The sequence below is a fragment of the Heloderma suspectum genome, chromosome 10, assembly GCF_057233095.1.
Source record: "Heloderma suspectum isolate Gila_16-S chromosome 10, 16-S_ref, whole genome shotgun sequence".
Classification (NCBI taxonomy): Eukaryota; Metazoa; Chordata; class Lepidosauria; order Squamata; family Helodermatidae; genus Heloderma; species Heloderma suspectum.
Genome location: NC_139467.1, coordinates 2,989,161 through 3,008,132, shown reverse-complemented (window position 1 = coordinate 3,008,132; position 18,972 = coordinate 2,989,161). Strand labels below are relative to the sequence as shown.

The 18,972-nt window shown below is 47.3% G+C and overlaps 1 protein-coding gene across 1 annotated transcript; it reads left to right on the top strand.

Annotated features, from left to right (window-relative positions):
* Positions 1 to 1,533: 1,533 nt before the first annotated feature.
* Positions 1,534 to 8,760, top strand: LOC146337454 (kelch-like protein 41a). The gene is made up of 4 exons (XM_084814621.1): positions 1,534 to 2,608; positions 4,051 to 4,129; positions 4,546 to 4,773; positions 4,909 to 8,760. Exons 1-4 carry the CDS (start codon positions 2,536 to 2,538, stop codon positions 6,449 to 6,451), a joined length of 1,923 nt encoding a protein of 640 aa, XP_084670747.1. The 5' UTR covers positions 1,534 to 2,535; the 3' UTR covers positions 6,452 to 8,760.
* The last annotated feature ends 10,212 nt before the right edge of the window (positions 8,761 to 18,972 follow it).

The window sequence follows — 18,972 nt, the reverse complement described above, 5'->3', positions numbered from 1 at the left end:
TCCGGCTGAACATCAGGAAAAACTTCCTGACTGTTAGAGCAATATGACAATGGAACCAATGACCTAGGGAGGTGGTGGGCTCTCCCACACTGGAGGCGTTCAAGACGAGGCTGGACAGCCATCTGTCAGGGATGCTCTGACTTGGATTCCTGCATTGAGCAGGGAGGTGGACTTGATGGTCTTATAGGCCCCTTCCAACCCTAGTATTCTATAATTCTATGATTCTAAGATTGAATTAGAGGCAACAAAGGAACATGGTCAACAATGATATTTAAAATGTGTTATTGAGAAGGCTGCTTCAAGGTTAAACTGGATTGTGACCTCAGAGGAAACATCCGATTTAGTAGACTTGCTTCCTTTCCCCTGAAGTTGGCATAATTCATTTGCAGAGTTACTGTGGAGAATCCACCCAGGTCATCCTATGAATCTGATTGGTGGGAGATTCAGGACGGATAAAAGTACTTCTTCACACAGTACATAGTTTATGGAATTCACTACCATAGGATGCAGTGATGGCCACCAATTTGGATGGCTTTAAAAGGGGGTTGGACAAATTCCTGGAGGAAAAGGCTATCAATGGCTACTAGGCTTGATGGCTATGTGCTACCTCCAGTACTAGAGGCAGTGAGCAACAGCACCCCACCGCTTGCTAGGGATCATGGGCGGGAGGGCGCTGTTGCGCTCATGCCCTGCTTGTGGGTTCCTGGTCGACAGCTGGTTGGCCACTGTGTGAACAGAATGCTGGACTAGATGGACCCTGGGTCTGATCTGGCATGGCTCTTCTTATGTTCTTGTCCAGATGACATTGCAGCCTGAGAAACTATATATACAAATCTTTTTTATTATTGAGACATGTAATATAAATTGCATATGATTCATTTATTTATTTAATGTATTAATCGCCCATCTGGCTGGTAATCCAGCCACTCTGGGCGATGTACAACAACAGAACAGTTTAAAACCATAAAATTCTACATTAAAAACATCATATTTCTAAAAATACCCTAACCCACCCCAAATGCCTGCCTGAACAACAACTTTTTTAATGCGTGGTGGAAGCTCATTAAAGAGGGGCCATGGCGGAGCTCCCTAGGGAGGGAGTTCCACAGAGAGGGGGCCACCACAGAGAAGGCCCTCTCCCTCATCCTCACCAGTCTAGCTGTCCTGGCTGATGGGACAGAAAGAAGGCCATCCGAGGCTGATCTTGTTAAGCGACCTCTCTGGCATGATATGATAAAGTAAACTAATTGGTTTACCTTCTGGATGAAGTCTAAAGGATTAATAGTTTTCTTGGTGTTGAAAGTGTCAACACAGGGATATGAATTAGGTTTTTATGTGGTGTGACTACATAGTTGTTAAAAATACGTTGTCAAGGGCTACTTGATATAATGTTTAAAATTAATAATACAGGTACCTGTGAATCTCAGATAATAATGGTTCTGATCCAAACTTAGTCATACTTAGAGTAAACCCATTGAAACCAGTGGGATTTAAGTTAGTCATGATTAACTCAATTCACACTTATTTTAATGGGTCTACTCTAAGCATGACTGTCTGGATCTAACCCATTGTTTATTAGCATTGTTCAAAATACTTGGGAAATTCTAGAAATTTTAAATACAGACTCTATTAATTATTCTTTAATTAGAGCAAAGACAATTTAGCATATGCAATTTAGGAGGTGGTTGAAGCCCATGGAGCTTCAAAGTGGTTGAGGTAATTATGGGATATTGCATTAATGGGGGAAATTGCATTGGTACATTCAAAGGAACAATTAGCTAATGTGGATTATCTTGATTCAAAAGAGTCAAAAACTTTACATAGTAGAACAGGAATTGTTCACCTCTATCCGTGTGTACTTGAGTAAAGATTTCAGTGGGTGGGTAGGAAGCAGGAAAGATTGTTTGATATGCAGTTTCATCCACCTTAACTAATGGGTTGGTTTGGAAGTAGAAAATGTTTCACTTACTCTGAGTGCTGCCTCTCAAATTCTCCGCAAGTATTACAACAACATCTAGAATGCCACTACTACATTTTTATCCTACCTTTCCACTCAAGCAGAGTATTTAAGGTGACTAACACAATTAATTATAAACAATCCACAAGACACAATCAGTTTATAAAACACACACACACACACAGGAAATAGCAGATACAATCAGAAGTGAGAAAATATTCCGCCAATTTTAAGACCAACAGCAATGAAGTCTTCAGCCAGAGTCAAAAAGCCAGAAAAGCTAAGGCCACCTGGATCTCCAGGACAGGAGTTGCAAATACTGGATGCCACAACACAGAAGGCCCTTCTGCATTCCTATCAGTGCTGTCTTTCAGAAAGCAGAGCAAATATAATGGGAATTCACGAGGATCCATGACCATAATGACTCCCTGTAAGGCCTTGGGCCTGTAACCTGAGTAACCGGTAGTTTTAGAGAGACTTGGAGACCCATAGTGCTTTATTGGTGCAGCTCTCTTGCTCGTGGGCCTCTCGGCTGGTAAGATGAGTCAAAGGTCGATATTGCCGCCTCTGCACATTCCATGCTAACAAGCTGTGAACCGTTTATCCTAGCAGGGCCTGGGAAGCGCCTGAGAAGTGAGTCTATGTTTACAGGTAAGTTCTGGCAGTCTCCCTTCTGATGTGGGGTGTTCATCTATGCTGGGAAAGTTGCCAATGAATGCTAATTAACGCTTGCTGCTGTCATGCTGCCTCACTGCTAACATGTATGGTATGAGACCCATTTTAGCCCTTGGCTCTGTGGTCAGAGAAGCTGTCTGATCCAACCATTGGGTACGCCTGTGCACTGTAAGTACTCAATAAAGACTCCTTGTAAGCAAACCTGGATCTGGTGTGTCATTATCTCGGCACCTTTAAATTCTGGAAGCCCACTGCAGGGGCAAACACTCCCTGACAACTTGGGCCCTCTCAGCCCTGGAGACCAGAAGACAAGTCGAGCCCAAACAAACCGCTAAATTCCAAATGTACTCTGAGTGGGAGGAAGCCCAAAGTGTCATGGCAACCATTGTGGTGGTGATGGCTGCCCTGGAGACACTGGTGCCATTGCTGCAAGTTACTTTTAAGAGGTATCTTGAGGGGACAAGTGGGGGTGACCGGAGGGCCCTCTGGGTCAGCTGAACGCTAGCCAGTGGCCCAGAGATTGCGATAGCACCTGGGGCCTGATGCTCCAGGCTATGGTTTCATGGATCCATCAGCTTTTGCAGGGATCAGTGGAAAGGATGACGAGCCGGAGACATCAGCATCCCTGAAATCCTGTTTCACTCGGGGTGAGTTTGCTGCTGATCTTGGCCTTAGTAATAGGAAATGGCCAATTAAAGCAACAGCATGCACAGGCTCCCTTCAGGGCTCCCTGGGTTTTTCCCACCATGATACCGTTGTCAGGAAACATGGAGCTTGAACCAGCATCTTTATGGCCTGAGGCCAGGACAGAGACCTCTTCTGGTGCAGAAGGGCAAACGGCTGTGCAGAATTGGCCCCTGTGATTGGCCGGCAGTACTGAACCCTCCGGATTGGCCAGGCTGTGTAGAGATCTTGAGATCCTGGTCTTCTGCCCTTGCCTGCCCCATGATCTTCTGCCCTGCTGCATTTTAGGCTTCTTCAGCTTCACACCCTCCAGGCCTAGAATAAAGTACAACTGCCTGTGGTCCCAGCTACTGCAAATATTGACAGCTACAAATACTGACAATGCATAATATTGCGTAGTATTGCGTAATGTTGCACAATTGCATTACATACTGCATTGCAAATATTGCATAATTTCTTGCAAGATGGGACAAGACCGTCTGGCACTTCTCTTTCTTCCTGATCTGACCAAAATTATCCTGAATAACCTCCTCCCCTCTTTTACTAGTGATTTAGCAGAGGGGACCTTAAAGCCATGTTTGTGTTGGACAAAGGCTGAATTCTCCTGGGAAAGGTCTTTCTAGCAATTATTCTGGAAATGCATATAAACCTCCCTCTATATGGAGCTCCCCTTGCCATGATCTGACCAGTCAGTGTTACCTAGAAGGCTTTCATTTCCTTCCGTTTTCCTTCAGGTTTGAAGCAGCTGCATCACTCAGAGGAACTCTGCAATGCAACCTTGATAGCAGGAGGAAAGAGGTTTCCATGCAACAGGTGGGTCTCTGTCCCCAAGCTGAGCAGGGTGTTTGTTTGTTTGTTACTTTCAAATCCCACCTTTTCCTCCAAGTAGCCCAAGGCAGCATGCATGGTCCTCCTCCCCGTTTTATCCTCACAACAACTCTCTGAAGCAGGCTAGGCTGTGAGTCAGTGACTGGCCCAAAGTCACCAGTGATCTCCCCAGTCCAGGTCTCCCCAGTCCAGAACTCTAACCACTACACCACACTGGCTCCCCCTTTTAGCAAAAGGAGCCAAAAAACTTCTTTCTTGTTAGAAAGGGTAGTGCCTCCCTGATAGTGTAGGCAGTGCCTGGCAAGATGGTTTCTCCCATTTTGCAGGTGTGAGAACTGAGGCTGAAAAAGAGTGGTTGGCCCACCTGAGGGCCAGTCTGATTATCTCCATTCTTCCCACAGAGCACTGTTAGCCTCCATCAGCCCCTACTTCCAGGCTCTGTTCACTAGTGGCTTCAAGGAGTCCATAGATGGGGAAGTTCTCCTGAAGGACATGGATCCCTCCATCCTCCAGAACCTGCTGACCTACCTCTACTCAGGGGAGCTGTCCCTCCATTCAGAGACAGCTGAAGATCTCTTCACAGCAGCCAGTCGACTCCAGCTCATGCCAGCGCTGGCACTCATCAGCAGGTAGTGCAACAGGTCTGGCTGCTCTAAGGTTCTCCCCAGGTTCTGTTTTAAGGGCCATGATGACCAATGACTTCACCATCCAGCTCCATCCACAATCTTTCCAGTGATGCTCTTTCTTTCCATTGCCCCTGGCAGATACTTAACAGAGAAGATCTCCATGGAAAATTGCCTTCGCCTTTACATGCTGGCTCATGATCACAACAACCCCACCTTGTTGCATGGCACATTACGCTACCTGGGCCTCCACTTCGAGCCTCTCTTGGAACACAAAGACTTTCCGCATCTCGACCTCGGTGCTTTGATCGGCATCATCTCCTCTGATCATCTAGCTGTGACCTCTGAAATTGACATCTTCCTGGCCGTGCAGCGCTGGGTGACAGCCGTACCCACCGAGCGCCTTCCAGTACTCAAGACACTGCTACAACATATACGCTTCCCACTCCTGACGCATAAGGAAATCGCCAAAGTCCAGGCTGATGTAGTGGCGCTTGACCAGCGAATCGAGTTCCAGTGGGAGGACCTGGATGGGGCAGGGAGGCTGCAGGTGAGTGGGGGACTCCGGCGGGGCATGTATCGGGAAAGGATCATATGCATCAAAGTGCCTCGCTTGAGGGACATACTCTCCGTCAGTGAAGATATGGATTGCTACATGGAGTGCTTAAATCCAGCCACGGGATCGAGGACAAAGCTGCCACCTTTAGAACTGGTGGCTCTCCCTGGCTGTTCGGTCCTGGAACACAGGCTCTACATCTCAGGAGGAAAACACCCTGACGGCTCATACTCCTGTGCACTGCACGAGTACAACTCTCTAGCCGACCGCTGGATCCAGCTCCCCGCCATGTCAACACCCCGGTCTGTGCACATGTTCTTAACTTGTAAGCAGAAGCTGTTTGCCTTGAGTGGCTGGAATGATACAGGCCCCCTGGCCTCTGCAGAGAGTTTTGATGTGGCACAGCAGGTGTGGTCACCCATTGCCAGCCTGCCCATTGTTCTGCGGTTCTCTGCCTCTGCCCCATACAAGAACAAGCTGTATCTGATAGGAGGGGATGCAGACTCTGATGAGGTGGTTTACCAGGGCATCCTTGTCTATGACATCCACCTGGATACCTGGGCACAGGTGCCTCTAGAATTTAGTCTCCACGGTGCAGCTGCTGTCACCATGGAGACTGGGATCTGTGTCATCGGGGGATTCTTTTCAAAAAAGATCACTCATCCATACCCAAACAGGAGGTTTAGCCAGCTTCTTCCTTGTACCTCAAAATGCTTTTTCATGCATGAGGCTGGCATTGTGAGCAAGGAGAACGTAATCCCTCCACTGCCGTTGCCTCTTGCCTTTGCAGGTGCCACTTGCTTTCAGGGGAAAGTATATGTGATGGGAGGCGTATGTACCTCCAGAACGCATGATTCAATTTACCACTGGGAGCCTGGGGAAGCTGCCTGGACTCAGTACCCAGAGAACCTCACAGGTCAGGGAACCATTGTGCGGAGGGTGCTGAAGTGTGTGACCCTGAAGGTGGCCATGCCAAATTTGAGGGCCCTTGTTCAAGATGCTTCTGCAAGCCGGGTGGCAGTTGGGCTATCGAACACCAACGTCCCCTTCAAAGAGAGCGGAAAGGATCGCCACCCTAGTCCCTCAGACCTAGTTCCCTTGACATCTCTGGGTGCTGGAACACCATAAGAGCTGAAGAAATGCCTCATAGGGAAGAGATATTTTCATCTGGGATCCCCTAGTATTCAGCGCATTAAAAGGGTGTGATGTCTCTCCCGCTCAATCAGCCTCATTCTCACTTCCTGCAATAGGGTGGGCATTAAACACTCCAGGGCAGCATGCTAACAGTTTCCCTAAGTTCAAGGCGCAGCCTCCATTAAACCATCCCCAAGGCGTGAGGAGTTCTGGACAGCCTTCACAGAAGGCACATTCCTTGTGGAGGAGAGAGCACTGGAAACATACTGTGTTTTTCTGGTAATGCCTTTGTTTACAAATATACAGGCTGGGGAGGAGTCATAAAGGCCAAGAAGGAAGCACATAGGCTGCTGGAGATTGTCCTAAATCAACTTCAGCACCTTCAAATCCAAAAACTTCACATATGATGATGATAATAATAGTAGTAATAAAAATAATAATAAAGCACAGTGGCTGGGACAAGGCTGCCAGCAGCAGTTAGGAGCAGAATGGGGCAGCGATCGGGGCGGTCCAGCCACTGCAGTTTAAGTCATACTGGTTTAAGGCGGGGTGCAGCATCTCTTCCAGCCCAAGGGCCAAATGCCATTTTGGAGAAACTCTCGGGGCCGCATTCCAGGAATGGGCAGGGCCAGGGGCAAAATACCATTGAATACCAGTATATTCTAACCTAAAGCTCTTCCTGCCAGTGGCTCAGCCTCCGGAGAGGCATTTCAGACTTTTAGAATGGGGGAAAACTGCACAAAGGCCAGGGAGCCACCTGACGATGGGGGGTTGGGGGAAGGGGGTAGGGCCAAGGGAAGGGGCGTGGCCATTTGGGCCCCCCAGTGGTCCCTGGGGTCTGGATTTGGCTCCTGGGCCTGAGGCTCTACACTGCTGGTTTAAGGCATTAAAAGAAGGCAGATTCTTAGGTAGGTGAGTGGGGAACACATCGACAAAGCCTCTGTTGCTCAAGCAAAGAGCAGAATTGTTGGCATGGAGGCAAATTGTCTTTCAGCATTCATGGCCGTTAGATATGTATCCACTCCACATCTGACACGTGCACCTACACAGAGAGAGGCACAACTCAAGCATCTTGGGCTCCCTCATGAATTTGGCTACTAAGTGCATTATCTCCCGCTCGAGCCCAGTGGGGGCCACACCTGGCCCCCACTGCAAAATTTGCTGCAGTGGCAGCAAAATCACTTTTTTGCTGGTGTTTAAAACAAAAAACTAACAGCGCAGAATAAAATACTAAAAGCACTAAAAACAGTTCTTAAAATGCCTGGGAGAATGGAAAGGTATTCACCCGGCACCAGAAAGTTCGCAAGGTAGGAACCAAGTGAGCCTCTCTGGGAAGAGCATTCCACAAGGCGGTGCTACCGCTGAGAAGACCCTCTCTCTTGAAGCCACCTGCCTCACCTCATTTGGCAGGGGCACCTAGGGGAGGGCCTCAGAGGATGATCTTAATGTCCAGGTAGTAAAAATGGGAGGATATGCTCCATCAGGTAACCTGGCCCCAAAGCATTTAGGGCTTTAAAGGTTAAAACCAGCACTTTCAATTGGGCCCCAAACAGACCAGCAGCAAATGCAGATGGGGAAGTACTGGCACTGTATGATCACATCAGCCAGTCCCAGTTAGCAGTCTAGCCATCCTAAGTTAGACTCATTGAAGTTTCCAGACTGTTTTCAAAAGCAGCCCCACATATAATGCATTGCAATAATGCAATAATCCAAATTGGAGTTTACCAGAGCATGAGTAACTGTTGCAAGGCTATCACATGTTGCTCACCCTGACGCAGATGTTGAAAAGCACAGGGATCACACTTATGTCACCTGTTGCCCTGAAGGTCTGTGAAGGGTGTGTGGGAAGTGTGGTCCCTCCAATCCACAGTACTCATCCTACGTCTTGATGCGGCAGCAGCCATCCTTGGTCACTTCTGCGTCTCATCTTGCCTCTTTTCTTTCTGCCCAACTCCACTTTTGTCCCCATGCCTTGGTCACTGCATTAGTTGATTCTAGTCTTGATTGACTTGCACATTTTAGCTGAGCTCTAGCAAAGGTTGAGTTGCTGGTCATGACAATCTTACCAAAAAGCTGGGGTCTTGCTGGACACTCTGGTTTGTTTTAGGAGATGAGCTCTTGCAGTGCCTATGTTTCCCCTTTGTAAAAGAAATGAAGAAAGCACTTGCATGAAGACAGGTGAAGAAAAGAGAGATAATAATGAAAAGTGGGAGGGAGGAACAAGCAGGCAGAAGGGAGGAGATCATTTTGTATTTTGTGTAAAGGTGTTATTGTTAGAAAGCAATTAAAGTGTGTATGTATGCACATGTGAACAAAAGACTTATCTTTTATAGATAAAGCAAACAGGAAGGGCTTATTTATTTAAACTGGATTAAGTGGGGTGGAGTTATGCTCTCTTCTTTTGCCACTAGATGTCACAAGAGACCGATGGATAAGAAAAACTAAATGACAACTAAATGAGGTCTTTCCACACCCAAAGCACAGTACAGTTATGGATTTCAATTCATGGCCACTGGGAGGTTCTGATGGCAATTTGCTAAAGTGGCTTTTAAGGGGATTAGACGGATTCATGAAGAAGCAGTCCATGAATGAGCCATGGCAGCTAGGAACAGAGACTCCATGTTCAGAAACAACAAAGAAGCCTGTTGCAGCTGAAGGAGTAACACATTAATTGGGGCATACACTTTGTGAGCTACAGCCCACTTCGTCAGGTGCATGAAGTGACCACCTAAATGTATATGTATGTATGTGTATATATATATATGACAGGTTTTTGTCAGTGGCTGCACCAGTATTGGGGAACAACTTGCCCATGAGGTTGCCTCCTCTCTGGACTTCTTCACCTGGAGCTTTTATCCGGCTATTGAGATTGGTTACTCATGGAAGTTTGCAGGTCCTTTAGATGATGTCGGCAACCTTCAGGGTATCTCCTGCACTAAATGACTTGTATTCCATTTTTTAAAAGCTCGGAGATAATGAGCTATCAAATTACCACACTTGAGTTCCGCTTGAGTTCCAGTGAAAAGAGGAAAACCCACAATAAGAGTTAGACCACAGCGCCATCTAGGGGCTGTATAATGAAACATATGGAAGATTCAGATAAGGGGGAAAAGGAGGGGCCAAGGCAGGGGAGGAAGGGCATGTAAAGGGAGTCCGACATGATCCTGCATTTAAAATAGAAGCAGAAAGCCCTGTTTCAAATGCGGGGTTTTAGTGGCATACATGATCTTATTGCCTTTTATCCTCAGAACACACCTGTGAGGAAAGTTAGGTTGTTCTGCTGCCTGCCCTGCCTGCTATGTAGGCAGCAGCAAGCAGCTGGGGTATCAATCACTGGTATTTCTACTAATCTTTTTTCAAATCCAGTGATAACACTAACCATTATTACATCCTGTAGCAGTGAGTTCCAAATACCAATTATGAGCTGGAGGGACAGGGACAATTCCTTTGGCTGAGTTTTAAATGCCCTGCATTCAGGAAGGGCTTAGGTGGCAGCGGATGAGTCTGGCATTAGGGGGAAATGTATAAATCCTGTTTCCTGATGTTCTTGCAAAATAATTACAGAGTGTCGGCTACTGGGCAGTATAGAAATAAATACATACATACATACATACATACATAATTAAATGAAACAGAGGCACAATGCCTAGAGGCCAAGCTCGTATGAGCAAAAAATCCTCCCACAACACCACATGCCTGTTAAGCCGTGACCAGGGCAGGACTAGTGGTGATCACTCAGGGGAAAGTACTTTGCATGTGCTCCAACAAATTCTAGGATTACCTCTCACGTTCCTGGGCTTGGCTTTAGGCTTACCTCTGGAGGCAGGTTCCAAGCTATGCATAGTCATCACATGCAGGAAGTGGGCATATTGGACCAAGAAGAGGAATTGGGATAAATTTGTCTGTTGCAGGGATGTAAGTCTGGGTAAGGCAGGATTTGAAGGATTAATGTTTTGGAGACAGCAGAGGAAGAAATCTTGGGGGGCTGGGAGAAAATTACAGTGGCAAAGCCAAATGCTGGGGAGAGAAAAGGAAACTGCAGGTTTGAATCTGTGCAAACAATTCTAAGTGGGGAGGTTTTAAAAATCCCCAATAACTGATTGAGTCTGGAAGAGGGTAGGAAGGTTACAGCTGGAGGAGCACCAGCAGATGTTGACATTAGTGAAGTCTTGACGGATATAATGCAGAGATAAGAAGGAAAGATTTAGCATGGGGATGCAGGAGGATGTCAGGTAGTAAGAGGGTGGAGCCTAGGGGTTTGACCCGCACTGAACCATACTGTGACTAAGAGAGGTATACGAGGATTGGAAGCAATAAAACAGTACATTTAACCTGCAAAATGAAATTGCGTGGTGGGGGGCACTTTGAAGTTTTCAGCACGGGGAGCGTAGTATGGGGATCTGGTGGAGGGGCGAGAGTCGGGGAGAAAAGAGAGGCTTAGCAAGGAGGGGCTGTGTGAGTGGGGCTGGGAGGGTTGTGGGTGGGGCTCTAAGAGCTGAAGGTAGGGCTGTGTGTGTGTGTGTGTGTGTGTGTGTGTCGGGGGTGTCATTTGGTTGGCTTAACGGGGGAGCTGGAGACAGGGGAGCCCACTGAGGGGGTACTTGGCAGAGCCATTGGGGTTCCCAGCCAAGAAAATGCAGGAAAGAGGTGGGTTGCTATGGTAACAGGAGGCAGGCATGCAGGGGACCAAGCGGGAGGGAGAGATGGGTAGAGAGGCAGAGGGAGCCAAGGTGTGAGCAAAGAAGGGAGGCAGGAGGGAGGGAGGTGGGGGGACGGGGTGGGTGGGGAGCTGGCAATTGTGGGGCGGGGGGCAGGGGTTTGGGCATGGCCGAACAGATGCCCAGCTGTGGGATCCTGTACGACACCTCCTTGCTACTGCAGTTCTGCAATGGTGAGTTAGCACGTCCCTGCAGCAGCAGCTGTTCCGCGTTCATCTGCTCTCCGCTGGACCTCAGGGACCGCCTTCGGGGTTCCTTTGGGAGGAACCCCAGCCCCCAGCCCCCATCCTGCTGGCAGGATTCCATCCATGAGCGAATATGGTGGCACAACTTTGCACGATGCTGCCAATCTGTGTTCAGGGCTTGCATGCTGAGGGCAACTGGGCAAGGGAGGTGCCCACGTGGCCTCCAGGGCAGCTCTGCAAGAACTCCGGTTGTCGGGTGGGCAGGGGGGTGTTCCGGTACCTTCCCGTGGCAAAGAAGGGTGCAGCACTGGTGGCGTGGCACGAAAATGGCACTTGGGATTCACAGGCATGATCTGCAGAGCCAAAGCCGAGGACAAATACAGGGGGAGGTTCTGCACCAGTGACGGCAGGGGCAAGGGGCTGCTATGGCAAAGCCTCTCAGTTTTGACCTGCTCCCCCTTTCTGAGCCAGCCGTAGCATCCCCCCCGCCCCCACTCTGCTGCTATGCCAGACCCCAGACCCAGATTTTCGTCAGACCAATGGATCATCCTGCAACTAGCATACGGTCCACACACATATGCTTGCCAGCCAGAGGCAACTTGGGAAACTCACCATGGAGACAGTGTGTGCACACAGGATCGTGCCCTAGACTAATGGACCTGGAACAACAACCCTCTCCAGTTCCATACCCAGAATCACTAATTTGGAATGCAATCACTAATAAACCTGTACTGAAAGACTGGGGAGTGGCAGAATCCAACCCCTTGCTTCTATTTATCAATTTTGATGGTGGGTAAAGAAAGATGGTTAAAATGTGTGTTAAGGAGTAACTAATCCTTGACTGCTGGTCCTGGGTATGTGCTCCTTCATAAAGGGACCTGAAAGGTATGGAGTCCACTGCTGCTATTACTAAGGCTCCACACCTAGTAATGTGGGATAGCAAGGTTTTGAGGGGTGCCAATGAAGCTGAGTCTACACACTCAGCAAATAACATTTTACCCTGGCATTCAACAGGATGTGAGGCTGAGCCCTGGCTTACATTACAGCTTGCATTCTGTATATGTGCAGATACACTGGTGGTTGTGTTGTTGCTTTTAAATCATGCCTGTTACTTGATCTTGACAAGTTGAGCTCTAGCACTCCCAAACAGGTTCTAGGTCTGAGCCCAGGTTTAGATTTTATTTTCTTATCACATTTGTAATCCATTCTTCCTGCATGGATCTCAGTATGAGGGTTATACAATATAGTATTATCCTCACAACCCCACAGGGCAGGGCAGGGCAGGGCAGGCTGAGAGACTGTGACTGGCTCAAGAGTATCCAGTAAGCTTCACGGCTGAGCAGGCATCAGTATCCAAGTCTCCGTGGTCCAGTACTCTGCATTTCCCAGGCATTTTCTCTCTCCGTGATTCCAGTCTGGTTTTGCACATCTTCCCAAAGTCAGCCCCCTCCCCACCCCCATCATGCCTCTTGTACTTCTCTGTTTCAAGCCAAGGGGTTTAGGCTCAGCCCATCTCCAGGTCACCTCTCAGTGACCAGCACCCTTTCACCCAAGGTCACTAGGAAAGCATCAGCTGAGTATAGATGAACAGACTGTCCGTTCATCTGTCTACCCTCTCAAACCTGGTACTCTGCCTGGCTGCAGCGTCCGTTGCTTGTGATTGGACCATGACTCAGGGATGCTGCAAAGAGGGAGGAGGGAGGGATGAGCTAAGAAATACGATTGCAGAGGACAGCGAGAGGCAGCAAGCGGCAGGGCAGGGCACGAGGCCCTGATACTGCGGTGGAGGTCGGGAAAAGGGCAGGCAGGGGCAGTGTGGCGGTGTGGGCACCTGGCACAGGGCAAACCCCAGCATGACAGGTGGGTGGCTGCCAGTCCTCTGGCTTGCTTTGCCTTGCTCCACTTTGCCTGCACCCAGCCCGGTTCTGCATGCAGCTGCAGCCCCCTCCAGAGGGAGCTTTGGGGATTCTAGGAATACGGAAAAATACGCTGCCGTGCATGTGTGTGCGTGCAAACGTGCATGCCAAGTTCTGGGATGCCTCAGAGATGCTTCATCCTGTAAGGTATGAGAGAGGATGTGGATATTGCTGGGGAAAGCCCTGTGGGGTGGTGGTAGTGCACTGTGGAGCTGTTCCAGTGCTATTTCTAACAGATGCTGGAACCAAAAGCTTGGCAAAGGCTAGAAAGATGCTTGCCCACTACTGGGTAGGGAAAAAACAAATATATTTGTGCTATAGATAACCGGCAACCACTACTGATCTCCAGGCTTTTGCCCCATGCCCCATGCAGGGTGGCTTGAGGTGGGGGGAAGTTAGCCTGGTTCACCAAAATCTCAACCTTTCCCCTTGAGGCAAACACCACCACATCCTGCTTACTGAGCACAGAAGAGAGAGCAGCGCTTAACTGGAGCCAAGCTCTCAGCAAAGGAACTTGTTTTCAGTACCAGCTCTGCTACAGAACACTTGAAATTATAATAAAGGAGAAAGCATGCCTCTGAGTATGTGCAGAGTCATTACACATTATGATGACAGATTTGCAAAGCTTTCAGGTCAGAGAACAAAGCTTCCAAATATCCCAATATCTCTGCATCTTGAAGTTAACCTGGGGTGCATATCTGCACAGAAGGATCTTTCTTCCCAACCACCTTAAACACTATGACCAGCAAGCTACATATCCTACTTTGTGTTGTGTGTTTAGTGTCAGAAAGGAAGTTGTCATGACAAAATGCTTATGCTTCTCCTGAGACACAGGTCACTGCTTGCTAGAAGGTGCAAGAGACTAGCAGGGAACAGTCTACCTTATGCAGTGGTAGTCTCTCCTTCTCTGTGGGTATTTAACAATCATCTCTCAGGGACACCATGCTTGCACCCTGCACTGCATTTGCAGATCCTGCATGGAGCAGGGGGTTGGACTGTATGACTTCTGAGGTCCCTTCCAACTCTATGATTCAGAGCCAGTCTTGGAGAGGCCTTGCAGCATAATTTATGCACATTTCAAGTGAAGTTTCTAACCTTGTTAATGATTTTGACTATGGAACAGAGAGGTGATACCTATTCCAGATTAACTGTCACTAATTGCAAGGTTTTTCTTTTGGTATATACCATATGCTTCTACCCCTAAGACATCCTCGAGCCTTCTGCTCCCTTTCCAGAAATGTGGTTGACATAATCTGATGCCATACCCTGAGAGACAGGTGTGGCAGGGAGAGACACCACATACCCAGTGAAAAACTAACTTTATTAAAAGCAACTGTAAGCATCTCTGCTTGCCATTAGTGAGCAGTGCCTGCAAAAGACTGAGCCTTATTGAGGACAACTTCCCTAATAAAGAATTCAGGGGCTCCAAAAAGGGATATAATAAAACAAATGACAAGAATGCCCATTGGAAACAATGGGAGCTGTCTGAAGGCCCACAGGAAATTATGGAAGCTACCAACTGACATGACAGGGCTCCTTTTATATAAATTCAAGCTACCAGTAAATCAAGGAAGGGATCTACGAGGGGGAATGGAATGGGTACAGCCCTCTCTGCCTACACAGATGCAGAACAGGCAGGACTTCACCTTTGATTTAAAAGCAAACCAGAGTTATCCACCACAGCCAGCAGCTCGCTTGAGCATCATCATTAACATGGTCCTTTTCCTTCCATCCCCAGTGGAGTATTAACACTACAAAAATGCTGAACTGTTGTGACTAGAGGCTCAGATTAGACCTAGTCAGGCTTATTTTTTATTGTTCTTGTTGTTCAGTCGTGTCCGACTCTTCGTGACCCCATGGACCATAGCACGCCAGGCCTTCCTGTCCTGCGCTCTCTCCCGGAGCGTGCTCAAGTTCATATTCACTGCATCCGTGATGCTATCTAGCCATCTCATCCTCTGCCGTCCCCTTCTCCTTTTGCCTTCAGTCTTTCCCAGCATCAGGGTCTTTTCCAGGGAGTTTTCTCGTCGCATTAGGTGGCCAAAATATTGGAGCTTCAGCTTCATTATCTGTCCTTCCAATGAGCACTCAGGGTTGATTTCCTTTAGGATGGACTGATTTGACCTCCTTGCAGTCCAGGGGACTCGTAAGAGTCTTCTCCAGCACCACAGTTCGAAAGCATCAATTCTTCGGCGCTCAGCCTTCCTTATAGTCCAGCTCTCACAGCCATACATTACTACTGGGAAAACCATAGCTTTGATTAGACGGACCTTTGTCGGCAAGGTGATGTCTCTGCTTCTTACTATGCTGTCTAGGTTTGCCATAGCTTTCCTCCCAAGGAGCAAGCGTCTTTTAATTTCATGGCTACAGTCACCGTCTGCGGTGATCTTGGAGCCCAAGAAAGTAAAATCTGTCACTGCTTCCATTTCTTCCCCTTCTATATGCCAGGAAGTGATGGGGCCAGATGCCATGATCTTAGTTGTTTTAATGTTGAGTTTCAAACCAGCTTTTGCACTCTCCTCTTTCACCCTCAACAAGAGGCTCTTGAGATCCTCTTCGCTTTCTGCCATTAGGGTGGTATCATCTGCATATCGGAGGTTGTTGATAATTCTCCCAGCAATCTTAATTCCGACCTGTGATTCATCCAACCCGGCATTTCTCATGATGTACTCTGCATATAAGTTAAATAAGCAGGGTGACAATATGCAGCCTTGTCGTACTCCTTTCCCAATTTTGAACCAATCGGTTGTTCCATGTCTGGTTCTTACTGTTGCTTCTTGACCCTTGTACAGGTTTCTCAGGAGACAGGTAAGGTGGTCTGGTACTCCCATCACTTTAAGAATTTGCCACAGTTTGTTGTGATCCACACAATCAAAGGCTTTAGCGTAGTCAATGAAGCAGAAATAGACGTTTTTCTGGAATTCTCTTGCTTTCTCCATGATGCAGCGAATGTTGGCGATTTGATCTCTAGTTCCTCTGCCTCTTCTAAACCCAGCTTGTACTTGCTAGCAAACGGACCTGGCTTCACATGGGCAGGAATAGTCCTTAGTTTGATGCAGCGAAGCATTGAAGCAAAGTTACACAGCTGTCCGGGCTGGACACATTGTGCGCACCTTGTCTGACGGAAGCCATGCTGGCCATCACTCCGTGGCATGGCTCCTGCCATGGTGCACCCTGAGAGAGGGCTCTGCCACTCCACTCCCTGGAAGATGGGGCAGCTGTATAACTCTGCCCCTTGTCTTACGAATCTCCCCTGACTTCAAACGCATGGACTTAACACTATAAGCTGGTTAGGAAAGTCTGCTCCTAGTGGCTGGATGTTACTGCAGGCTTCAACCACATGGATACATTTAAATTAATTAACACTAATTAATGCATGCTTAAAACAAAATATACCTGAGGTGCACACCCCTAGAGTCCCTTTAGAATGCATGCCACTTTTCAGGTGTCTAGGTTTCACAGCCTTGGCGCTATGGTGCTGATGGACAGAGACACGTCTTTTTATTACTAGCACATGGACCTAGCTTCGCATGGCTGTATCAGCCTTTAGTTTGATACAGTTTGAGCAAAGTCATCAAGCAAACTTAAGCAGCTGCCAGAGTTGGACACATTGTGCCTGCCCTGGCCCCTAGGCACAGCCCCTGCTATGGTGACCCCCATAGCCCTTTGAGGGAGGGGTCAGACAACTTCATTCCCCTCAGGGGAGAGGCTGCCCAGCAGAACTGGGGAGGGGGCAGCTGTGAAACTCTTTCCCTCAAACTTCTCCCTCCTGGCTTCAAACTGTATGAACTACAAAACTATCCCCTGGTTAAAAAAGTCTGCCGTGTAGTGACTGAATATGGTACTGCAGGCTTCAACCTAACAGACACATTTAAATTAAGTATAATTAATGCATTTGAAAACAAACAAACAAACCAAGTAACCATGAGGTGTACACAGCATGCATCGTGAGGTGTACACTAGGGGTACTAAGGTCCCCTTAGTTTGCATGCCAGGTTTCAGGTGTCTAGGTTTCAAAGTGTTGGAGGACATACAAACAGTTCCATTGAAGCAGTACATCTTTTAAATTATGATTGGACGCCATTTTGTTTCAAGATGGTGGATGATATTTTCACTGTGCCTAAAACCATCCCAAATAGAGGTACAACAAATTCTGAAAGTTTCATAACAATCGGATGTACAGTTTTCAAGTCCATCGAGGACATACAAACACTTTCTTTTATTTATTTAGATGGAGAAGAAGATTAGCGATTCAAGTTTTGTTGGTGACATGTTTCAAATGGACTGATATTGATATTATGAATATATTGTTTTTGATATGGATATTGAAATAGATATGAAGGCCGTAGAGTCTTTGGCTCAGCCACCCAGTTTCCATCTCCTGCTGTAACTAAACCCACATGTGCATAACAGAAACAGTTTCATACTCCTTCTTTGTTGAGCCCTGACTCTACTTCTCTCCCCTTCCCCTGTTGTTTCCCATGTTGAATTTTAAATTGTAAGCTTTTGGGGCCAGGGATTGTCTTTTCATACTCTGTAATGCACCATGCGCATTGATGTTGCTAAATAAACAAGCGAACAAACAAATAATAACTTTTGTTTTACCCTATTCGTAAGCTGTCTTGAAAATATTTTATAAGGATAGGATATAAATATCTAAAATGAAAGATTAAATGGATAAATAAATAACATTTCTAGACAGCCTCTCTGCCATATGGCATTCAAAGTGGCTGACAAATTGTTGGTAAATAACAACTCCTCCTACTGTCTCCACAATTTAGAGTAGGTTCTGCCCAGGTGAATGACAGTTTAAGCCTGGCACAGATAGGTCTGTACTGGTTGTGTGTGAGTGTATGTGTGCATGTGCGTACACACACATATATGTATATGACCCACCAACATGAGTTAATTGGTGTGCCCTCTTTTATGAGGCATGCTGAGAAATAGCAACCTTAATTTCTTAATATTGGACTTTCCCCCGCCTATGCATTTTTCAAATGTCTTTTTCCAGCCATGAGGACTAGAAACTAATTTATATATTTTTTTAAAAAAGGTGAGGTACTGGATTGCCAGTGTGGCACAATGGACAGAGTCCTGGGTTTTGCTGTAGGAAATCTGAATTAAAGTATTTATGAAACATATTCGGTAGCCTTGAGTGAATAAGATGCTCTGTTTTATAACCTAGCCTACCTTGCTGGGTTGTTATGGTATGTGTATAATTGCACCTACTGCGTGCCGGTGAAGGCAGCAAAGAAGGCTTACATTGCCAACTCCATCACATCCTCAAGTAGCTGTCCAGCTGAGCTTTTCCGAGTGGTTCGTGGGTTACTTACATCAAACCCAGTGAATCCAGTACTGAAACCCTTGCAGGCTTGCTGTGATGAGTTTGCAAGACACTTTCAGGATAAAATTGCTCACCTTCGTGCTGACTTGAACACTGCTATTGATGCAGTGTCTGTTGAGGTGTCCAGTGCATTGTCTTATCCTGTTTTGTGGGATCAATTTCAGTTTTTGGAAAATGTGGACAAAACGATGCATCTGTCCCACCCACCACATGCTTTGCCCCTCATGGCTTATTCAAGCTAGCTAGAAGGGGCTAACTGGATGGATCAGGGGAGTGGAAAACACCTCACTTAGTGATGTTGTGGTCCCTACAGCCTTGAAGGAGGCAGAGGCGCAACCACTCCTGAAAAACC